Source organism: Acanthochromis polyacanthus, chromosome 9 (assembly GCF_021347895.1).
Source record: "Acanthochromis polyacanthus isolate Apoly-LR-REF ecotype Palm Island chromosome 9, KAUST_Apoly_ChrSc, whole genome shotgun sequence".
Classification (NCBI taxonomy): domain Eukaryota; kingdom Metazoa; phylum Chordata; class Actinopteri; family Pomacentridae; genus Acanthochromis; species Acanthochromis polyacanthus.
In genome coordinates, this window is record NC_067121.1 from 9,463,169 (window position 1) to 9,481,548 (window position 18,380).

At 39.3% G+C, this 18,380-nt stretch overlaps 1 protein-coding gene across 2 annotated transcripts in view; it reads left to right on the forward strand.

Moving 5' to 3' along the window:
• Positions 1-203: 203 nt before the first annotated feature.
• LOC110954665 (ABC transporter F family member 4-like) overlaps positions 204-18,380 on the forward strand; it is a 28,631-nt gene continuing 10,454 nt past the window's right edge. For both annotated transcript variants that reach the window (XM_022199292.2, XM_051953171.1), the window contains exons 1-9: positions 204-423; positions 2,175-2,230; positions 4,982-5,082; positions 5,503-5,645; positions 10,592-10,780; positions 13,564-13,701; positions 13,991-14,081; positions 16,620-16,687; positions 16,846-16,915. In XM_022199292.2, coding sequence (XP_022054984.2) covers positions 319-423; positions 2,175-2,230; positions 4,982-5,082; positions 5,503-5,645; positions 10,592-10,780; positions 13,564-13,701; positions 13,991-14,081; positions 16,620-16,687; positions 16,846-16,915 — 961 coding nt within the window. In that variant the 5' untranslated portion in view covers positions 204-318. The remainder of the gene's footprint in view (positions 424-2,174; positions 2,231-4,981; positions 5,083-5,502; positions 5,646-10,591; positions 10,781-13,563; positions 13,702-13,990; positions 14,082-16,619; positions 16,688-16,845; positions 16,916-18,380) is intronic.

Genomic DNA, 18,380 nt, shown 5'->3' on the forward strand with positions numbered 1-18,380 from the left:
ACTTTTTAAATGTAACTGGGGAGGGATTATAAATATACAATTACGTAATACATTTAAACACGGATTTTTGATATATTTTTTGTCGTTTCAGAAGCTAAATATTCTCCTAAAATGTGTTTTTTGTACATTTTAGTTCAGGGTTTTTTTTAGAGCATGGTTTGTTTTTCTAAAGTGAAGAAAAAAACTCCACCTCCCATGATGCATTTCGAGGGGGGCGTCGTCGGCGTACATGTGCACACGCAGAATAGCGAGCATGAAGTGAAGTGTTAATAAGTGGACAATAATATTGGAGTGTGTCCGGTGCTACAGTTGGTCGCGATGGCTTCAGAGGAGGACGACGCGCTGCTGTTCCTCATCTACCAGCACCTGAAGGTCAGCGGCTTCAGCAAAGCCGCCAGGCTGCTGGAGAAGCACGTTTCTCAGGTAAGACTTCTGCCTGGCTCCGCTGTGGTCACCTGGAGCTCGACTCAGTGTTGAGCCCAAAAAACTGGGGTTCCAGTCTGCTCATTTCTGCTAAAATCTGCATATAGTGGTGCTTTGTTGCTGTGTCCTAAACAGACATGCGCGTCTTGCATATTATATAAGAAGTTAATTAAATATAAATGTGTTTTTCGGTGTGTTTTTGCCTCAGTGTTGCTGCAGCTCTGCAGCCTCACAGTGTCTTCCAGCAAGTGGCTCCCTGTTCAGGCCTCCTGGAGGAAAAAGAACATTATGTTACAGAAGCTGCATGGTCGTAAAATCAGCCCTCTGCTGCCCTCTGACTCCACATCCAAACCTCCCTTACCTTTCTGAAGCATTAGAGTTTTTTAGATTACATTAGATTTGCAGTTATTAGCAGATACATCAATCAGCAGAGAAGTAAATGTAATAAATCAGATGAGATGATTTCGGAAGCGGAATTATTTCACTTGCTGCTTGTTTTTTTGTGTTACATCACAGTACTGAGTGTTTTTGAGACATTTACTGACTCCACATGGTGCTCTGAGGGAAAGTTTTCACCGTTTTCTGGTATTTTATAGACAAAACAATTTAATGCGACAACATATCACAACACTGGTGCTATCTTTAAACCTTTATACACACAATTCTACACACTAAAGCTTGTGTATTAAGTATTCATCAAGCCATATATGTGCATAATCTGTTACGCCATATTTTTTCAGTTGCATTAAATAGATTTAATACATCATTTGATGATAAATATATGATGAGATAAACGTTTTTCATGTGTTATGGCAGCTTGAAAGAAAAAAGAATTGTAGTAAACAACAGGACAAGTAATACAAAAGCAGAATATAGATAAAATAAAGATATTAAAAGACGATATGCAATTTTTAAATGTACAGATAAGACATGTAAGACACTCAGTGAATAGAATTGTATGTTGAAAAAGTTCAACAGGTATCTTGTTATTGCACTTGATGAGATATAAAGATTAGTGCAAATGAAAAGTCAGGAGGCAACCAGACACACACGCACAGAAGCTGTAAAATAAACAGTCTCTGTAACTTTTTCTGTGCAAATTCCTCCGTCTAAAACAAAATCAAAATTTCAGCTGTCCAGGCTGGTTATGAGAGCAAACCTCTGAGCAGTTTTTCCAGTCATGCTGCCTACAAAACCTCACTTCAGCTGTTTTTTTTACTTGCAAACGCATGCACCAAGAACGTGCCCGTTTTCTTACATGAGGAAAGTTGAGCTTTGGTCAGTTGCGAAGTTTCGCATTTCAGGCTCTCAGGTTAAAAATATCTCTGTCAAAAGTTGCTGATGGAGTTTGACGGTCGTAAAAATTCATCAAAACACTCTCAGCGATGTGGAAATCTGCTGCCAAACATCCTGAAAATGCAAACCTGATTTATGCCGTTCTGTTTTAATAAAGCGAGTGTCGTTCCTCCGTTTGATCTCTTCATCCCTCACGTGCCCTCATATTGCTGGTTGTGTAGATGTCGTATGAGTTCACATCTGGCAGCTCGTGGCATCAGAGTGGCAGCATTCCTGAAGCACAGGAAATTAGTTCTCTCCCTTTTATCTTCTTTATTCTATGCGCATCATTATTGTTGGATTACTGGAATATTGTCTTAATTATAGATTCAGGACTTCTAAAATGTTAGAAAAGCGCTTTCAAGACAAAAACTTGGAGAATGTTGAGAATGTTTGACCTTGTTGTTTGTGTTTAGGTGGAAACACCAGAGGAGAGTTGTAACCTACATGACATCTACACAGGCTGGATGAAGTAAGCCACATGTTTTACACATATATTAATAGATGATCGCTCAAATGATGAATGAATTCACCAGTAATGGTGAGAATTATTAGAAAATAGTTTAAAAATATATGTATTTTTTGTTTATCTTTCATATCTGCTGATATTCGCCACATGTTTGCACTATTTGCTGCTCTAACGCTACAGATTACCCCACTGTGGACTTAATAAAGGCTTATCTTAATTTATCATATCTTAACTTCACTTATCTTCTCATGAAAATGTGTAATTTTAATACACATAGATGGGTTTTTGGGGGTTTAATGAACTAGCGGTGAAACAAACTTAACTTAAAAAAAACCAGACCAAACAACAAAACAAGTCAGAGTCCCACTGAAACTAAAGGAATCCAAAAACTAACAAGAAAAGCACTCAGAGAGAGCAGTACTGCACCAAGGCTGCTCAGTCATTGTATCATTTCTGACAGCTGAAATCTAGAAAAAAATTGTGTCAGAAATCAATTCACCATAGAATGTGTCCATTTAATATAGATGTACCCACAAACAACATGATCTTGCGCTGAGCACAGGTGTGTGTTATGCATATGTACGTTATGTACGGATACCAAATCGCATAACTTAAATATGTAGTGGGCAGTGGGAATTGGTGGGAAACTTCCCCTCAATTTAATCAGTTCTTTCTTGGATCATTTCAGATGGGTAAGTCCTGATAAGTCCGCTGCGGTTGTTTTTAGTAGAATCACAACCATGCGACCGGCAGCAGGCAACTGATGTAGCGTTCATTTGTTGTCATAGTTGCAGTGCCACCGTGTTGCTATCTCACAATAATACAGAAATCTTTAACAAATCCGTGGATCCAGACTGTAAGCCGCATCACTGCCAAAATCTAATCACTTGGTCTTTGTGTCATTTTTGACCTTCCCTGAAAATTTCATCCAAATCCGTTTGTCCGTTTTTGAGTAATGTTGTACACAGACGGAATAACAGACGAACAGACGAATGTACCCCGATCATCACATAACTCCACCGCATTCCTTGGCGGAATAATCAGCCATTTCCAGCTAGAATAGTCGTTTACCACATTAACAATGTCTAGACTGTATTTATGATTAATTTAATGTTATCTTGTGTCATTTCTGACCTTCCCTAAAATTTTCATCCAAATCTGTTTGTCCATTTTTCAGTAATGCTACTGTCAGACAGACGAATGTACGCCGATTGTCACATAACTCCACCATTCCATGGCAGAATAATAATAGTCAAAAATGGGTTTAAGCAAAATGCAGAGTGTAAAGTGCCTCCAGGCTATATTATTGATCACTGAGATGATTTCTTATCCTCCCTTGTTTTGGATTTTATGACTTTTGCTTCTTGGAATCACAGCAGCTCAGCAGGTAATGCGCTCTTCTTAAAAGGATTGTTGACTCCAGACTGTCTGTACAACCAGGATGCGACTGGCACTCTTTGAGTGGCTGTCTGGCCTCGTGCCCAGTGCATTCTGGGACTGGCTTCAAATCCCTGCCACTCTGATGAGGATTAAATAGGCAGCCAGTAAATGACCAAATGAATGACATCAGTGGTGCGAATCTTACTCTAAAATAATACATTTTAGTGAGTCACTGTAAACGTATAGCATCAGATGAGCCTGAACACCTGAACATGAACACAGAATGTAAATCCCACATGTGTGTGTTGCTCATTCAAGCATATTTTCAAGTTAAACTAATTCTACCCTCAGCTAATGAGTCACTCATACATTCTCCTGTCAGAATAATTTCATCCGCTTCGTTTCCTCACTAAAGATGTCAAGAGACACTCATCAGGAAGCTATTTTCTCATCAAGACCTCCTGTAGGTTAAATTGGGATTCTTAAATACCTTTAGGATTGGACGGACTCAAAAACAGAAGGCGGCTAACATGATTTAAAATGACACAGTCAACACATTTAACCTGAGTACTTTGTACATTCAAAAACTCTTAAGGAACTTGTGGAAAAATTGTGCAGTATTGGAAAAATCTCGATTTCTCATACTAGTATTTCTACTTGGAGCTGTGGAACACCATTGATATGTGCAATATTGTTATTTTCCACGTCTTGATGAGTTTTTTTCTGTACTTTATCTGAATATAAGCACATGGAAGAATCAGTACAAGTGCATTTTTTTATTTTTAGTTTCCCTACGTGTTATCGTAATGTAGCTTATCTGACCTTAATGTGACTTAACACAACGTAACTTTAACTTGACTTTACCTTTATATTACCTTTACTGTCCTTTACTTTTACTTTACCTATACTTTACATTTACTTTTACTTTCCCTTTGCTTGATCTTTACTGTACTTTTACCTTTACTTTGCCTTAACTTTACTTGATCTTTACTTTACCTTACCTTTACTTTACCTTTACTTTGTCTTAACTTTACTTTTTCTTTAACATTACTTTACCTTTAGCTTCACTTTAACTTTACTTTTGTTTAGCTTTATTGAATATTTGTACCATATAAACACATAAACTCCTGTAACACCTTTGTTATTATTATCCAAACTCAAGGATGCAATGAGCACAGACGAAGTAAGTTAACAATAAAAAAACAATCTATTATGGAACATCTGTTTATACATACAGCGCAGCTCAAATGCTTCATGTTAGACTGTATAGTAAAGATAATAAACTGACAAACAACAAGTTTCTACTCTCTCTAAATCATCTCAGGTTATGTCCAAAGTCAGTGAGACATGAAATTCATTGTTTGTACATTTCAGGCTGCGCTGCGATCTGAAGAAAGAAAGCATCAACCCAGAACCTGCCACCAGTGAAGAAGAAGCTGCTGCAGAGACTGAACCTTCCAACACCACCGAAGAAGGTGATAAAGATGCTAAACCTCCACTCAGTTAACTTTAATGTGTTTATTTCAGTTTGGTTTGAGTGGGTCGCTCTGTTTCATTTTGTCATTATTTCTAGTCAATCATGAAAGACATTTTAAGTATTTTCTGGCATTTTATAGATGAAACAACTAATCAAAAGTCGCGTCACAGATCTACATTTCACATATGTTCTGCTTTTCTACAACAATTTGTCAAAGATTTCAAAAACAGCAAAACTTTGCTTGTGTTAAGATGAATTTTCATCCTGTTGCACAAAAACAAGACCGAAAAACATCACTGCAAAGGCTTCAGTTGAACATTTCAAACATCTTCTTTCGTATTTTGCAGCAGGCAATATATTCCTCTTCATATCAGAAAATGTAAGTTTGGTTTTAAGGATATTTGGTCTTTTCTTTCAGAGTCCAAAGCAGATGTTGTGGATTCATCAAACGGAGACGCTGAGAAAGACTCAGAGCAGCTGCTGGATGTCACTGATAAAACTCAAACATCAAACTCGGAAGAAGAAAAGACAGAGGAGCAGGATCCAGAAACAAAGCAAGAGGTGAGCTCGTATCATTGGGAATAGGTTTGAGGTATTCTGTTTATTTTCCATTAGATACTTACAGCGTATCACATAAACACGGTGGTTATGTTGCAGCAGAGAAGCAGGTTTTGATTGAAAACTTTCTTATTTTGGAACTCTTAAAACATCTGAGCAGTTGGAAGATGGGAAAAGAAGTTTGGACATGAATGTCTGCTGCGAAAACACTCAACTGGAAGTCTGATTTTTAACTGTGACTCGCTTTCCTTCCATTTGAGTATTCTCTCACAGCTTTTAGTACTGGATCTGTGTGCTGCTTTGCGTCGTTATTTCGTGCAGCTGTTTACCGCCGTCACCAGGAGACGAGATTGGCAGCTCCTACTGACGTCTGCAGCAAAACCGGAGAACAATGAGGTTTGGGTGACGTGAGCAGAGGTAAAAATGAGAACCCTCTGCTTTCAATAGAGACAGCAGTGTGGCATCAAATGAGACAACACTTTTTGTGTCTCTGTTTACTCACAGATGTGGATTTGAGTTCTGACTGCAGGTTTTTTCTGAGTAAAAGTGAACTGTAAAGATTTTTATGTGGATTTAACTCTTGTTCAGGAAGATTTTCAGATTAAAGGCTCACAAATTTTGACCCACCTTTAAAGATCTGAATATCCCTGATCACGAACACAACCTTAAATGATATTTAGATTAGAAATGAACCTTGAATTTCTAAAATGGTAGCATGTCTGTCTGTCTGTCTGTCTGTCTGTCTGTGTGTCCATCTGTCTGTCTGTCTGTCTGTCTGTCTGTCTGTCTGTCTGTCTGTCTGTCTGTCTGTCTTCTGAATATCGTTATTCTTATGATGCATTTTTGATTTTATGTAATTATTTAATTTAAATATTCCGCAGTAGTTTTCCCTCTACAGTAATTTTTTTTTTTTTAAATGAAACTCCAAGTTAATCCATGTTAGTCTGATGTAGTTGAATGCTGCTCCAATCTGTGCCATGCAGGGAATAATAAAATGTATAAAATGAACTTCCTAAATGTCTCTCAAGGCTTTGCACCAATTTTAAACGCGTAGATTTGTTTTGAACCTCTTTCTTGCTGCATACATGTGAACCCTGGCATCTCAAAATCATTTGCAACTAACAAGTCACAAATATGTGACAGTTTGTAATTGCTACTGCTGTTGGATAATTAATTAAATTACCCTGCCAACCTCCTATCATGGTTTACCTATGTAAGAACAGAAGCAGTTTATTGCCTATGATTCTGGGATGCTGACACGAGAAGTGGTTAAACGTCAAAATGAGGATTGTGAAATCTCAACAGCTGCTGCTGAAAAGGAGTTACAGCTGGAGAGAGAGTTTTACATCATGAACATCTGGTACATTTCATCCATTTGCAAACAAGCTGACACAATTCTTGCTTTCTGTGCGTCCGAACACGTAAATGATGCAGATGTCAGCATCAGCCCAGACTTTGAAACTATTCGCACTACGAACACACTGACTGTACATCCACCAGGAAAAAAGATGGTGCTGAAACTAGTTTTTGAGGACGGACTGTTCCAGAATATTCTCCATCATCCACTCCTGTGAGTTTTAATTGAAGTTGTCACTGCTGGACTTTTGAGATGCTTTTATTTCCATGTACTTTCCATTGACGGAACCAAAACACAGCAGGAAGTTCTGAATTCTCCAGACGTCCTGTGCTACCACTGTGCTCTACAGAACTCTGTAACTTGAACATGTCTCGAGACGGATGGACAAGTTCCCAACAGACGTCTGTATACTTTTTAACTTACAAACATGCATTTGTTAGTGACTGTCTGGTGCTAGATTTCATTCCCCACATGCTTTAGGGAAACTTCAATCCCAAACCATTTTTCTATCCCCACTGAATGACAATTTAACACTCTATATAATAACAACTGAAATGTACTGCCAGAACATTTCTTACATTAAACCGATAAATTACTAAAAAAGTGAATGCTTAAAACCACACAGAACCACCAGAATGGATTTATGGGAATGCAATTCTAGCACTAAAACAAACAAGAAAAGCACTCGGACAGCACTGTACTCCGCCAAGGCTGTGTGTTATGCATGTGTACGTTATGTGCAGATACCAAATCATGTGACCTAAATATGTAGCGGGCGGCAGGGATTGATGGGAGTCAGAAACACCCCCAATTTAATCAATTCTTCCTTGTATCTTTTCTGACAGATAAGTCTGCAGCGGTCAATTTGTACCAGGATTGCAATCCTGTGATCATCAGCAGGCAGCTGACGTAGCATTCACTTGTCATAGTTACAGTGACGCCGTGCCGTTACCTCACAGCGATACAGAAATCTTTAACAAATCCATGGATCCAGACTATCGGTTGCATCGCTGCCAAAATCCAATCGGGTGGTCCTTGTGTCATTTCTGACCTTCCCTGAAAATTTATTCCAAATCCGTTTGTCTGCTTTTGAGTAATGTTGCGCACAGACAGACAAACGTACACCGATTGTCACATAACACTGCAGCATTCCTTGGCAGAGTAATCAGCCGTTTCCAGCTAGAATAGCGATTTCCCACATTACCAATGTCCAGACTGTATCTCAGATTCATTTAATGTTATCTTCATTGGGAAAAAAGGACATTTCTAAGTGACCCCCCAACCTTTGAACAGTAGTGTAAATTCTAAAGCATTACAAGTTAAAGTCATATCTCTCCTAGAAAAAAAGATATCAATCGCTCTTTACACAAGTCAACTTTTCAAGCTACAGAGGAAACATCAATCATGGCTTCCAAGAATTGAACAAACCATATCTCATTAAGGTTTATGACGTTAGAAATACAAACTCTTCAATCCAGAGTTCGCTTGAAAAAGACTTCAGGGCTGATGAGTATTTTTTTTTATCCTGGTTTTGTATTTTCACAGTCAACTCTGGTTCTGTTAAGGTAATGAATTGAGACCGTAAAATGAAACACAACTTTTGGTGGACATTGTTGCAGCAGGAGGAAACCAGCAGTTTTATGAAAACACACACTCGCATAGCTGTTGTCCAGTGGCTGTAATAATGTGCTGATGGATGGACAGTAGCTGCAGTGTTTTTTTATATGCCTCTGAAACACCCACAGACACATTTCATCTCCACTCCATCTGCTGTGTATCTGCTGGTTTGCTTCGTTGTTATCGTTGCTGTGTGATTGTAAGTCCCGTCTCTGTTCTTTTGTGTCGGCCCACTGATGCGGTCGATAATGCTGTTTGGACAGAGCGATAATCTTCTGAGACAAATTGTGTGCGTTTCTGTCGCTGTGTGAAGGTTTCATTCTGTCGACAAGGGCTGGAAACAGTGATTGCTTTGTGTCTGACGGCGACAGTTCTTTTTTTCTTTACAGATTTTTCTCTCTGCAGTTTTTTGTTTCTGTTCCTTTTGTTCTGATAACTTGAGCTTATCAAACTAAATCTGGTCCCATGTGCAGAGGACAGGATCAATGCAATCTGCCAAACATATCGGACATTATGTGCCTGAAAGGTTTATTTTTTTGGGATACTTGTTCTGATTCCTCGTTGCAACGAAGCTCTGTTGTTCCAAAACACACCAGAGAGCCACACTCAGTCGGCATTGTACATCATTTGGCTGCTCGGAGTTTTAATGTAGAGCACCTCATCTGAGTTCACTTTCAGTTAAATGTGTTCACCCACTTGGAAGTTTTCACCTTATTTGGCTTTCAAAATGGAATCACGGTCAATTTAATTTGGCTTTTTTTCCCGCAAGAACCAAAAAATACTCTTTCATGTCAAAGTGAACAGATTTCTACAAACTAGTTTCAGTTATTTAGAAGTATAAACTGTAAAATAAGTGATGGTCTAAATTATTACCCTGTGTGGAGAGCACATCTGACTTTGATGTCTATATCTGTGTAGCGTTCACTGTTTGCTTCGGGTAGCTGTCTGGTTAGAAAACAAATTTTCCCTGAAGTCACAGTTTTTTGCAGATTGCATCGGGTTTGGGAAACCATTCTTCTCATCATGATGCTGCCACCACCATGCTTCATATTGTGGATGGTGTGATGTGCAGTTTATGTCTAGTGTTGTGACCAAAAAAAAATACATTTTAGTGTCTTTGTCTAAAGAATCTTCTTCCAGTTGACTTCAAAGTTTTCCGACATGCCTTCTAGAGAACTCTAGTCTGTTTTCAACAGTGATTTTCTTTTTGCCACCGTCCCATAAAGTTTTGACTTGTAAAAAAAGAAAATAACAAGCACAGTCTCTATCTCAGCTGTTGCAGCTTCTGTCACCTTCATAGGCATCTTGGTGGCCTTCCTCAGTAGTCTCTCTCTTGCTCAGTCACTCAGTGTTTGGGAACATCCTGCTCTAGGCAGATTTACATGTGGCATGTTCCTTCCATTTCGTAATAATGGATTTAACCGTTCTCCAAGGGATATTCCCTGACTTTTTTTTTTTTTTGGTATTCATTCCCTACTTCCCAATAACATTTTCAGAGTTTCTTGGAGTGTTCTTTTATGTTCATGATGTAGTTATAGCCAAGAGTACTGATGCACCAGTAACTGGACTTTCCAGATACAGGAGTCTTTACACTACAAAGAGACACATTAACTGCACTCAGAAGGTCTAAATTTCACTGATTGTGCAACTTCTAGGGGGTTAACACTTGATTTCCATTTCATATTTTCAAAGAATTGACTTTGAAATGTGTTTTCATTTTGACATGAAACAGTGTTGTCAAAAAGTCACCTTAAGTTGACCATGATTAAATGTGAAATAAATGCAGGAAGCTTCCAGAGAGGTGAATGCGTTTTATCGGCATATCCTCCAACAGATAAATCACTACAACAGTAAGAGTATCTTAAGTATCTTGAATATCTTCTGAAACGAGCAGGTATCCTGAATTCTGTCAGTGTTGGGACTCATTTTCAGGCATGCAAGTTCCTCTAACCAGCTGCTTGTACATATTTCACAGTCAGCTCCTACTGAAGTTTCTACTGAGGCAACGAACAAGGCAGAAAGTTCCAGTTGTGCCACTTTGGACTCTGAAGAAATGGCTGAGCCCACCGAGGGCGATCCCGAACAACCTGCCTCTGATCAGCCTGATGGACATCTGCAGGCTGAAGATCCAGCCGAGAAGATGGAGGAGGACAAGCTGAAGCAGGCTGGTTCAGATTTTATCAGTTTTGGTTGTTATGAATTGTCTGTTTGAGGATCAGATTTTCTGCTCTGTGAGTGCGTTCTCATTTACGTCTCCTCTCACAGGAGATGGCTTTTCTGTGAAGACGTGACACATAAATGTAGCTTTATTTCACAGCAAGCACAGATTCACCATGAATAACATTTCTGGATTACTGTCCACTGTTTTAATATGACGTACATATACTACTGTTCAAAAGTTTGGGGTCACCCAGACAATTCCATGTTTTCCATGAAAACTTCCACTTTTATAATAAATGCATAACTGCACAAGGGTTTTCTAATCATTAATTAGCCTTTCAACACCATTAGCTAACACAATGTAGCATTAGAACACTAGCCTAGCCGCGCTAGACCCAGCTCTGAAGACGCAAGGGTCTAGTTACCCTCGGTAAGCCTCGAGGTTGGATTCTCCTAAAACTGGCCGACGAATCACCATGAAGTGTAGAGTCAGAAGGCGGGTGTAACTAAGTGCCGACAGAGGTGCGACGATTCTGACAGAAACAACCGGAAACAGCTAGCCTAGCCGCGCTAGACAACCCACGGCTACGAATTTAATTCTCTGCCAGGGTCGACAACAAAAACGACAACAGTCGTTGAGCTCCATTAGCACCGATTCTGAATAATCTTTCTGTTAACATGTCTGTAATATACTCGAGCTTCACCCATTGACTGTATGCCAAACTACCGCATCCTCTGATTTCCGGCGCTCTAGGAACTACGTCAGCCTATTTGTTGCGCTGACTGGTTGTATACCTACTCAATTGCTGCAGAGTGATTTGAAAGACAACCTTTTAGCCCGCCTCCCTCCCTGTCGAGAGTTCCTAGACCCTTGCGTCTTGAGAGCTGGGTCGAGCGCGGCTAGGCTATTAGAACACAGGAATAGTGGTTGCTGGAAATGTTCCTCTGTGCCCCTATGGAGTTATTCCATTAAAAATCAGCCGTTTCCAACTAGAATAGTCATTTACCACATTAACAATGTCTAGACTAGATTAATAATTCATTTAATGTTGTCTTTATTGAAAAAAAGCTTTTCTTTCAAAAATACGGACATTTCTAAGTGACCCCAAACTTTTGAACCGTAGTGTTTATGTGCTAAAGTTGCTCTATATTAATTAAAGTTGCTCTGAAATGAGTTACAGTTGCTCATATTAGTTAAAGTTGACTTACACTTCATGTTTTCCATGAAAACTCCCACTTTTGTTCATGTGCTAACATAACTGCACAAGGGTTTTATAATCATCAGTTAGCTTTTTAACACCAATACCTAACACAATGTAGCATTAGAACACAGGAGTGATGGTTGTTGGAAATGTTCCTCTGTACCCCTATAGAGATATTCCATTAAAAATCAGCTGTCACCAGCTAGAATACTCATTTACCAAATTATCAATGTCTAGACTGTATTTCTGATTGATTTAATGTTATCTTCATTAAAAAAATGATTTTCTTTCAGAAATAAGGACGTTTATGACCCTAGGCTTTTGAATGGTAGTGTATATAGAACGTCTATCTGATATTACTCCATCAGATCGCTCTGACATGCTCAGAAATATAAATCACTTCTAATCACATCTCATAAAAACAGGAGTATCTGTTGAGTCCTGGCTCTGCTCAACCTCGACTCCCTCATCTCACTCGCTGCACATCTGAAACTTATTTTGCTGAGGACTGGAACTGGCTGAGCCTCATTGTTTTTGTTGTTTAGCTTCCAGTAGGCAACACTGTGAGGAGAGTTTACTTTGCTGAGTCATGAAGACTTTTGTGGAATGTGCGATTAAATGTGACCATGTTCTGGACAAGTCAGTGTCTTTTTAAATGAGGTTCAAGTAATCTGAGACTCAAGTATTTACAGAGATGTCAGCTTTTGTCAGCATTTACATTGTTTGTACAGTAAGTTTGGTGGCCGATTGACATTACATCGAAAGGAGAATTAAAACTATTGTGCTTCTCTTGATATTTGAATAACAAAGAGGAATTTTAATTGTTTTGTTGAGCGAGTTCAAACTCTGTGCTTTCATGACTCGACAGATTGTGCGGCCGCTTTATCTGCCACATATAACTTTTAAGACTCCTCATGAATAATTCTCGTTCGTTAAGTCGTTTTCCCCTCTTTTCTATCAGCAACAATAATTCTGTATTTACCAGATTAAAGTGGCAATCTCAGAGATTTTTATTTCAATAAATTTGTGAGGAGTCACCAATCACTAAATGAACTAGCAGTGGTGAATGAGTTCATGGAAAATGGTAAAATGAAGCTTGATTTATACGTATATATTGCAATATTTAGTAACCATGACCTTCCATATGTGCTGTGGCTTTGAGAACACAGTTTACCTGTGCAGTATAAGATTTTTCTCTACATTTCAGGCATGCTCACATCTGCTTTTACCTTTAAAGTGATTTGGATTATCTATGACATGTTTGAACCCATCCCCAGCCTGGCTTCTCTTCAGCCGCACATCCATTTTTTCGAGACATAACTGTAGTTTTATCAAGTACAATATCACCACAACTGATCAAAGTGACAAAAATAGGAGCAGAGTTTTAATAGCTTACAATTATCCTTTAATTCTCATAGAATTAAAATTGAAAGCTGTCTATTTTTGTGGGGCTTTTTTGTATGTCTTCTAGCCTAATCTGTCTTCTCTCTTTCCTATATCTTCTGCAGTTTTTATCAGGTGCAGTATTTTGGTCCAATGCATGTGTTTGCTTTCAATTCACTTCCCGTTTTCTATTTTTTCACAGGCTGCCACAAACCCCTCCGAGGTCGCAGATGAAGCTTCTGCATCTGAGCAGACTGATGCTGATCAAACTGAAGCTCCAGCTTGTGTCACTCAGGAGGACGGCGAGTCCTCGGAAGATGAGCAAGAAACAGCTATAGAGGTACGACATCGATTAATCTTTATTTATGCATTCATGAGTAAACTGACCCTGGGTATGTTTTTTTTAATTGCTTAGCATCCCATAGACTCAGCACTGCAGCGTGATTTCAAAGTGTAGATGAACAAGTCACATTTTTTATATCAGAATGAGAAAGACTGCACTTTTTGTGGTTCATGCTCACTGGAGACGACCGATCTGTGTCAAGAACGCCCAAGAAAAAAAACATCATGTGAGAAACCCTTTGTGTCTGGTGTTGGAGACGCTGTTGACCTGTTGATTCCTCTCACAGAAGCCCAGCGAGGCCGAGCCCAGCGCCGCAGAGCCGACAGCCGAGGAGGCCAATGAGCAGCCAGCAGAGAACGAAGCCCCGCCCCCTGCAGGTACCAGCGACCAATAGGTGTTTAGTGTCCAGGTTGTTCTTTACCTGTTATGTATGGCATCCTTTCTGTGTGTTTCTCACCGCGCCGAGAAGAGTCGCAAGCTGTTGTGAAGAAACTTCTCAGAGGCTCAGAGGGTTCATCCCAGCAGCAGATTTCAAAGCTGCTGAGAGTTTTTTTTTTTTTTAACATTATTACAACTTTAAACAGAAACAAAGCTTCATAACCAGACATCCAGGTTTGTCATTAACCCTGTAGATCCCAGCGTGGTGCAGGTGCTATGATTGAAGATTGATTTTTGATTGGTGGCAGATTTGAAACCAGATAAGATAGAGCCATCATTCTTTTTGCATATAAAATCTGGAGAGTTACACTAACATTTCACACATTCACCAGATCTCAGAGCGGTTTATTGTGTAAAAGTACACAATAAACCGCACAGAACAAAAGTCTTTATTGAAGAGACCACAGGATATTGTGCAACTTTTTTTCCAAATTTGAGGGATACAGCTATGGAAATTCTGTATTTTGGAGTATATGTGAAAAAAACATAACATTATCATTTTTTTCAGGTTTATTGCACTTTTAAAAAATGTATTATTAAATTTGTTGTTTTATCACCAAATCTTACCGGAATGTAAATGGTTGTATTTATATAGCGCTTTTATCCAAAGCGCTTTACATGATATGTCACATTTACCCATTCACACACACATTCACACACTGATGGCTGGAGCTGCCATGCAAGGTGCTAACCACAACCCATCAGGAGCAATTAGGGGTTCGGTGTCTTGCTCAAGGACACCTCGACATGAGCATGACGGGCCGAGGATCGAATCGGCAACCTTCCAGTTACAAGAGGGCCACTCTACCCACTGAGCCATGCCGCCCCCCATGTATGTACAATGTACAATAACATAAGGCAATGAAAAGCAGAAAAAAACGCAGCATGTTGGGCGTTTTTTTTTACTTAAGTTATCGAAACAGTAGATATTATTACTTTTGTCAGCTAATCATTTCATGTCTAAAATATGCCTTAAAAAGCAGAAGGGAATCGTAAGCGGTGTCCCACTGGGTACGGCTCATTTGCTGCCTCTGATTTCACACTGGACATGTTTTTTCAATCTGATGTTGGAGGAAAAAGAAGCACGCTGCACCTCCTTTTCACTGGCAACACTTCATCTCTAGCTGTAAAACAGCGCAGAACATTCGGATCGTTTCACTTTACTGGAAGAAAAATGGGAACAGAAAAGAAAGTAAGACATAAAATTGAGATGCTTTTTTTTTTTTTTTTACCTCGAGGCATTTCGATTCGGCGCCAAAACGTGTAAAGACTTTGAGGGGCTGTTGCCAGATCTGGCCGCCCCGTTCACAGGAGTTTTTCCACAGCGTCAGTCACTTGTGGAGCTTCTCAGAGGGGTTTGGTGAGCTTGTCAAAGCTTGTTCAGAAAAGTGGAGCGATGACTCGTCTGGGAATTGCAGTCACCTGGAACTCAAGCACCTTATATCCCCCCAGTGTTTCAAATGAATCCATGACTTCAGTGCAGGAAATAGTTTCTCCTCTCAGACATTACAACTTGTCAGGTAACCAACAATGTAACCGCAACTGCGTTGCACAAACTGCTGGAAAGGACCCCTGTTAATGTTATTGCTTCCACCTGCTGCTCCTGCTGAGAAAAGGCTCATGAGTCGGGTTCATTTGGGGAAAAATAAGGTGCTCTGATGATGCAATGCTACAAGACTCAGGAGTCTGAAGATTCTCAGTCATCTAGGTCGTGGTAAATGTAGGAGCTTCAGTAAAAATCAACTAGACTTCTCTTGTAGGTGACTCAAGACTCCCTAAAAACTTGACAGATGTTAGTCAGTGCTCATGAAACAGAAATGTCTTTTAAATCTATGAGATGTGGTGCATTTTGTCCTCAAATTTACCATCAATGTGACTAAATAACTTTGTCTTTTGTGTATTTAAGCTTGAGTAGTTTGGTTAAATATCAGTGTGCTTTTCATCAGCCATGCTAGCAGCTAACAACTCTGCACATTTATGCGATGGATTGCCATAAAAATTCAGTTCAGACATCAACATCCTCCTCAGGGTGAATTCTAAAAACTCTGCTACCCCTGCTGTGTTTCTTTTCACGCCAACATGAAGCCAAAGTTATTTATTTTTAGTTTTTCAATTTAATGAGAAAATGTCTGCCAAACTTGACTTTCTCGACCACCTCGGCTGTACTCCAATTAGCAAATGTTAGCATTGCTATCATGCTAAGCTAGGATGCGCTTAAGTACCTCCTCACATAGCTGTTAGCATTCGCTGTAAATTATGTGAATTTACACAGAATAGAAAAGGAGAAAACAGCTGCAAGTACAGACATGAGATGTTCCTGATGTTATCATTTATTAATTTTGAATTCGGTGTCTTTGTTTTGCTAGTTTCCTTGTATTGTAACTTTATCAAATTAAGGATTAATAAAGGATTTTTGCCCGAAGTAACACAAAACTCTAGGCTTAATGATATAGTAACTGTTGTTTAATCCTTTTCAGATGCTGACAGTGAGGATAAAAATCCAAAAGAGGACGACGCCAAAGTAGAGGAGGAGGAGAAATCTGAGGTACCTTCAAACACTTTTTTTTATTTCCATACAGATGCACTCTTAGATAAATGTTGCTGTTCTGTATTTGTGACGAGCAGAAAGAGAATAAGAAGCTGCACAGAGGAAAATATACAATAACCTCAGACTCTCTTGTGTGTCTCGTCACATCTGAGCAGAAACCTGAAGACGAGGCGGAGAAGTCGACAAACCAAAGTGACACTGCTGACGTCCCCGCTGCTCACACTGGTCAGTTTTTACCAAAAACAAAACACGTCGCACAACCTTTTCTCCAGTGCACCCAAACATACAACCATCTTTTAAACAGATTTCTTGCAAAACTCAGTCTTTTAATTGCAACCTGCAGTTAGTAAAACAAAAAATTAAGATTCAAATGATCTCTGAGCTCTGTCAAACTCAACTTCCTTCCATTTCTTAATATTTCTTGTCAAACCTCCCAAAACTGTATTTTTATGTGATATCTTGCAGATTGACTTTCCTTTCAAGTTATTTTTGGCTTGACCTGTTACAAGATAACTTTTTATTGTCTCTATTTTCATTCATCTACATGTATCTATCATCTAAATGTTCTTTTGTAAACTGTTGTGACAGTAGAAAAGATTTTTTTTGGCCATATGGAGGCGGCAGAAACACATTTTGAACACAACAGTGACACATTTGCGTGTTCTGAGTTTATACATAACAAACATCGACAGAACCAGCAACATATGGAGAAACATTATCTTTGTTTTGAGTTCACTAAAGCCCAGTTTTCATTCTCTCTTACTGTTTTCAGACTCTTAACCCTTAAAAAGCCAGGACCGAGTATACTCGGTACACACAGCCGAAACCGAACATTCTCGGCTCAACACGTGTGACTTGTTTATGATTGCTAATTAACATAAAATATGCACACACCCGTATGTTTAAGTCGACCAATGGTAAGATATAAACACTGGCCCAAATTTGCTTATTTCAAACGATAAAACCGTGTGAGCCGTTATAACGAAGCCGCAATTACGAAGCTCTTATCGGAGCCGCGTACCGGCCGAAATTCAAAATGGCGAACGTCTACGACAATGCGACCTCGCAAGACTTGATTGATATTTTTATGGATTAGGTGGTTTTAGTATATGTTTTAGTATATGTACTTCTCCAGAAACATGGTCTTGTAAGGGTTAACCCTTTAAGCTTCAGTCAATTCCAGCCGTTTTCAGTGCAAAAAATCGCTAATATTCTATTTTTAAATAAAAAATGACGAAAAATACAGGGAATATTGGACGCACATCGCGAGGTGCATTACCTTGAAAACGACCAATTCGTGGATTTTATACCGACTTCAGGACATGTTTTGGACAAAATAGTTTAATGGCTTGTGTCATCTGGATGTAAAAGGTTGGATTATGGCCGTTTTTTGTGGAATCTTTTTTGTGTGTGCAATAATGAACCCGGAAATGTGAGTCGCGCTGTGTGCGTTGAAGCCGTGTATAGAGAACGGATGGATGAATATTTGTTTTTGTCGGACAAATGTGTTTTTCTCACCCGCTGTGGTAATCACATCTGAAAGTGGTTTATACCAGCGGATTCATGAGAATCTAAGCTTTCCATCGGCGTATAGTGTTTGTATAATCGTGTTTGCAGCCGTCGGACATTCTTGAAATTCCTATGCAAATTAGTAGGTGTACCGCCGGCGGTACACCTACGACGCACTGAA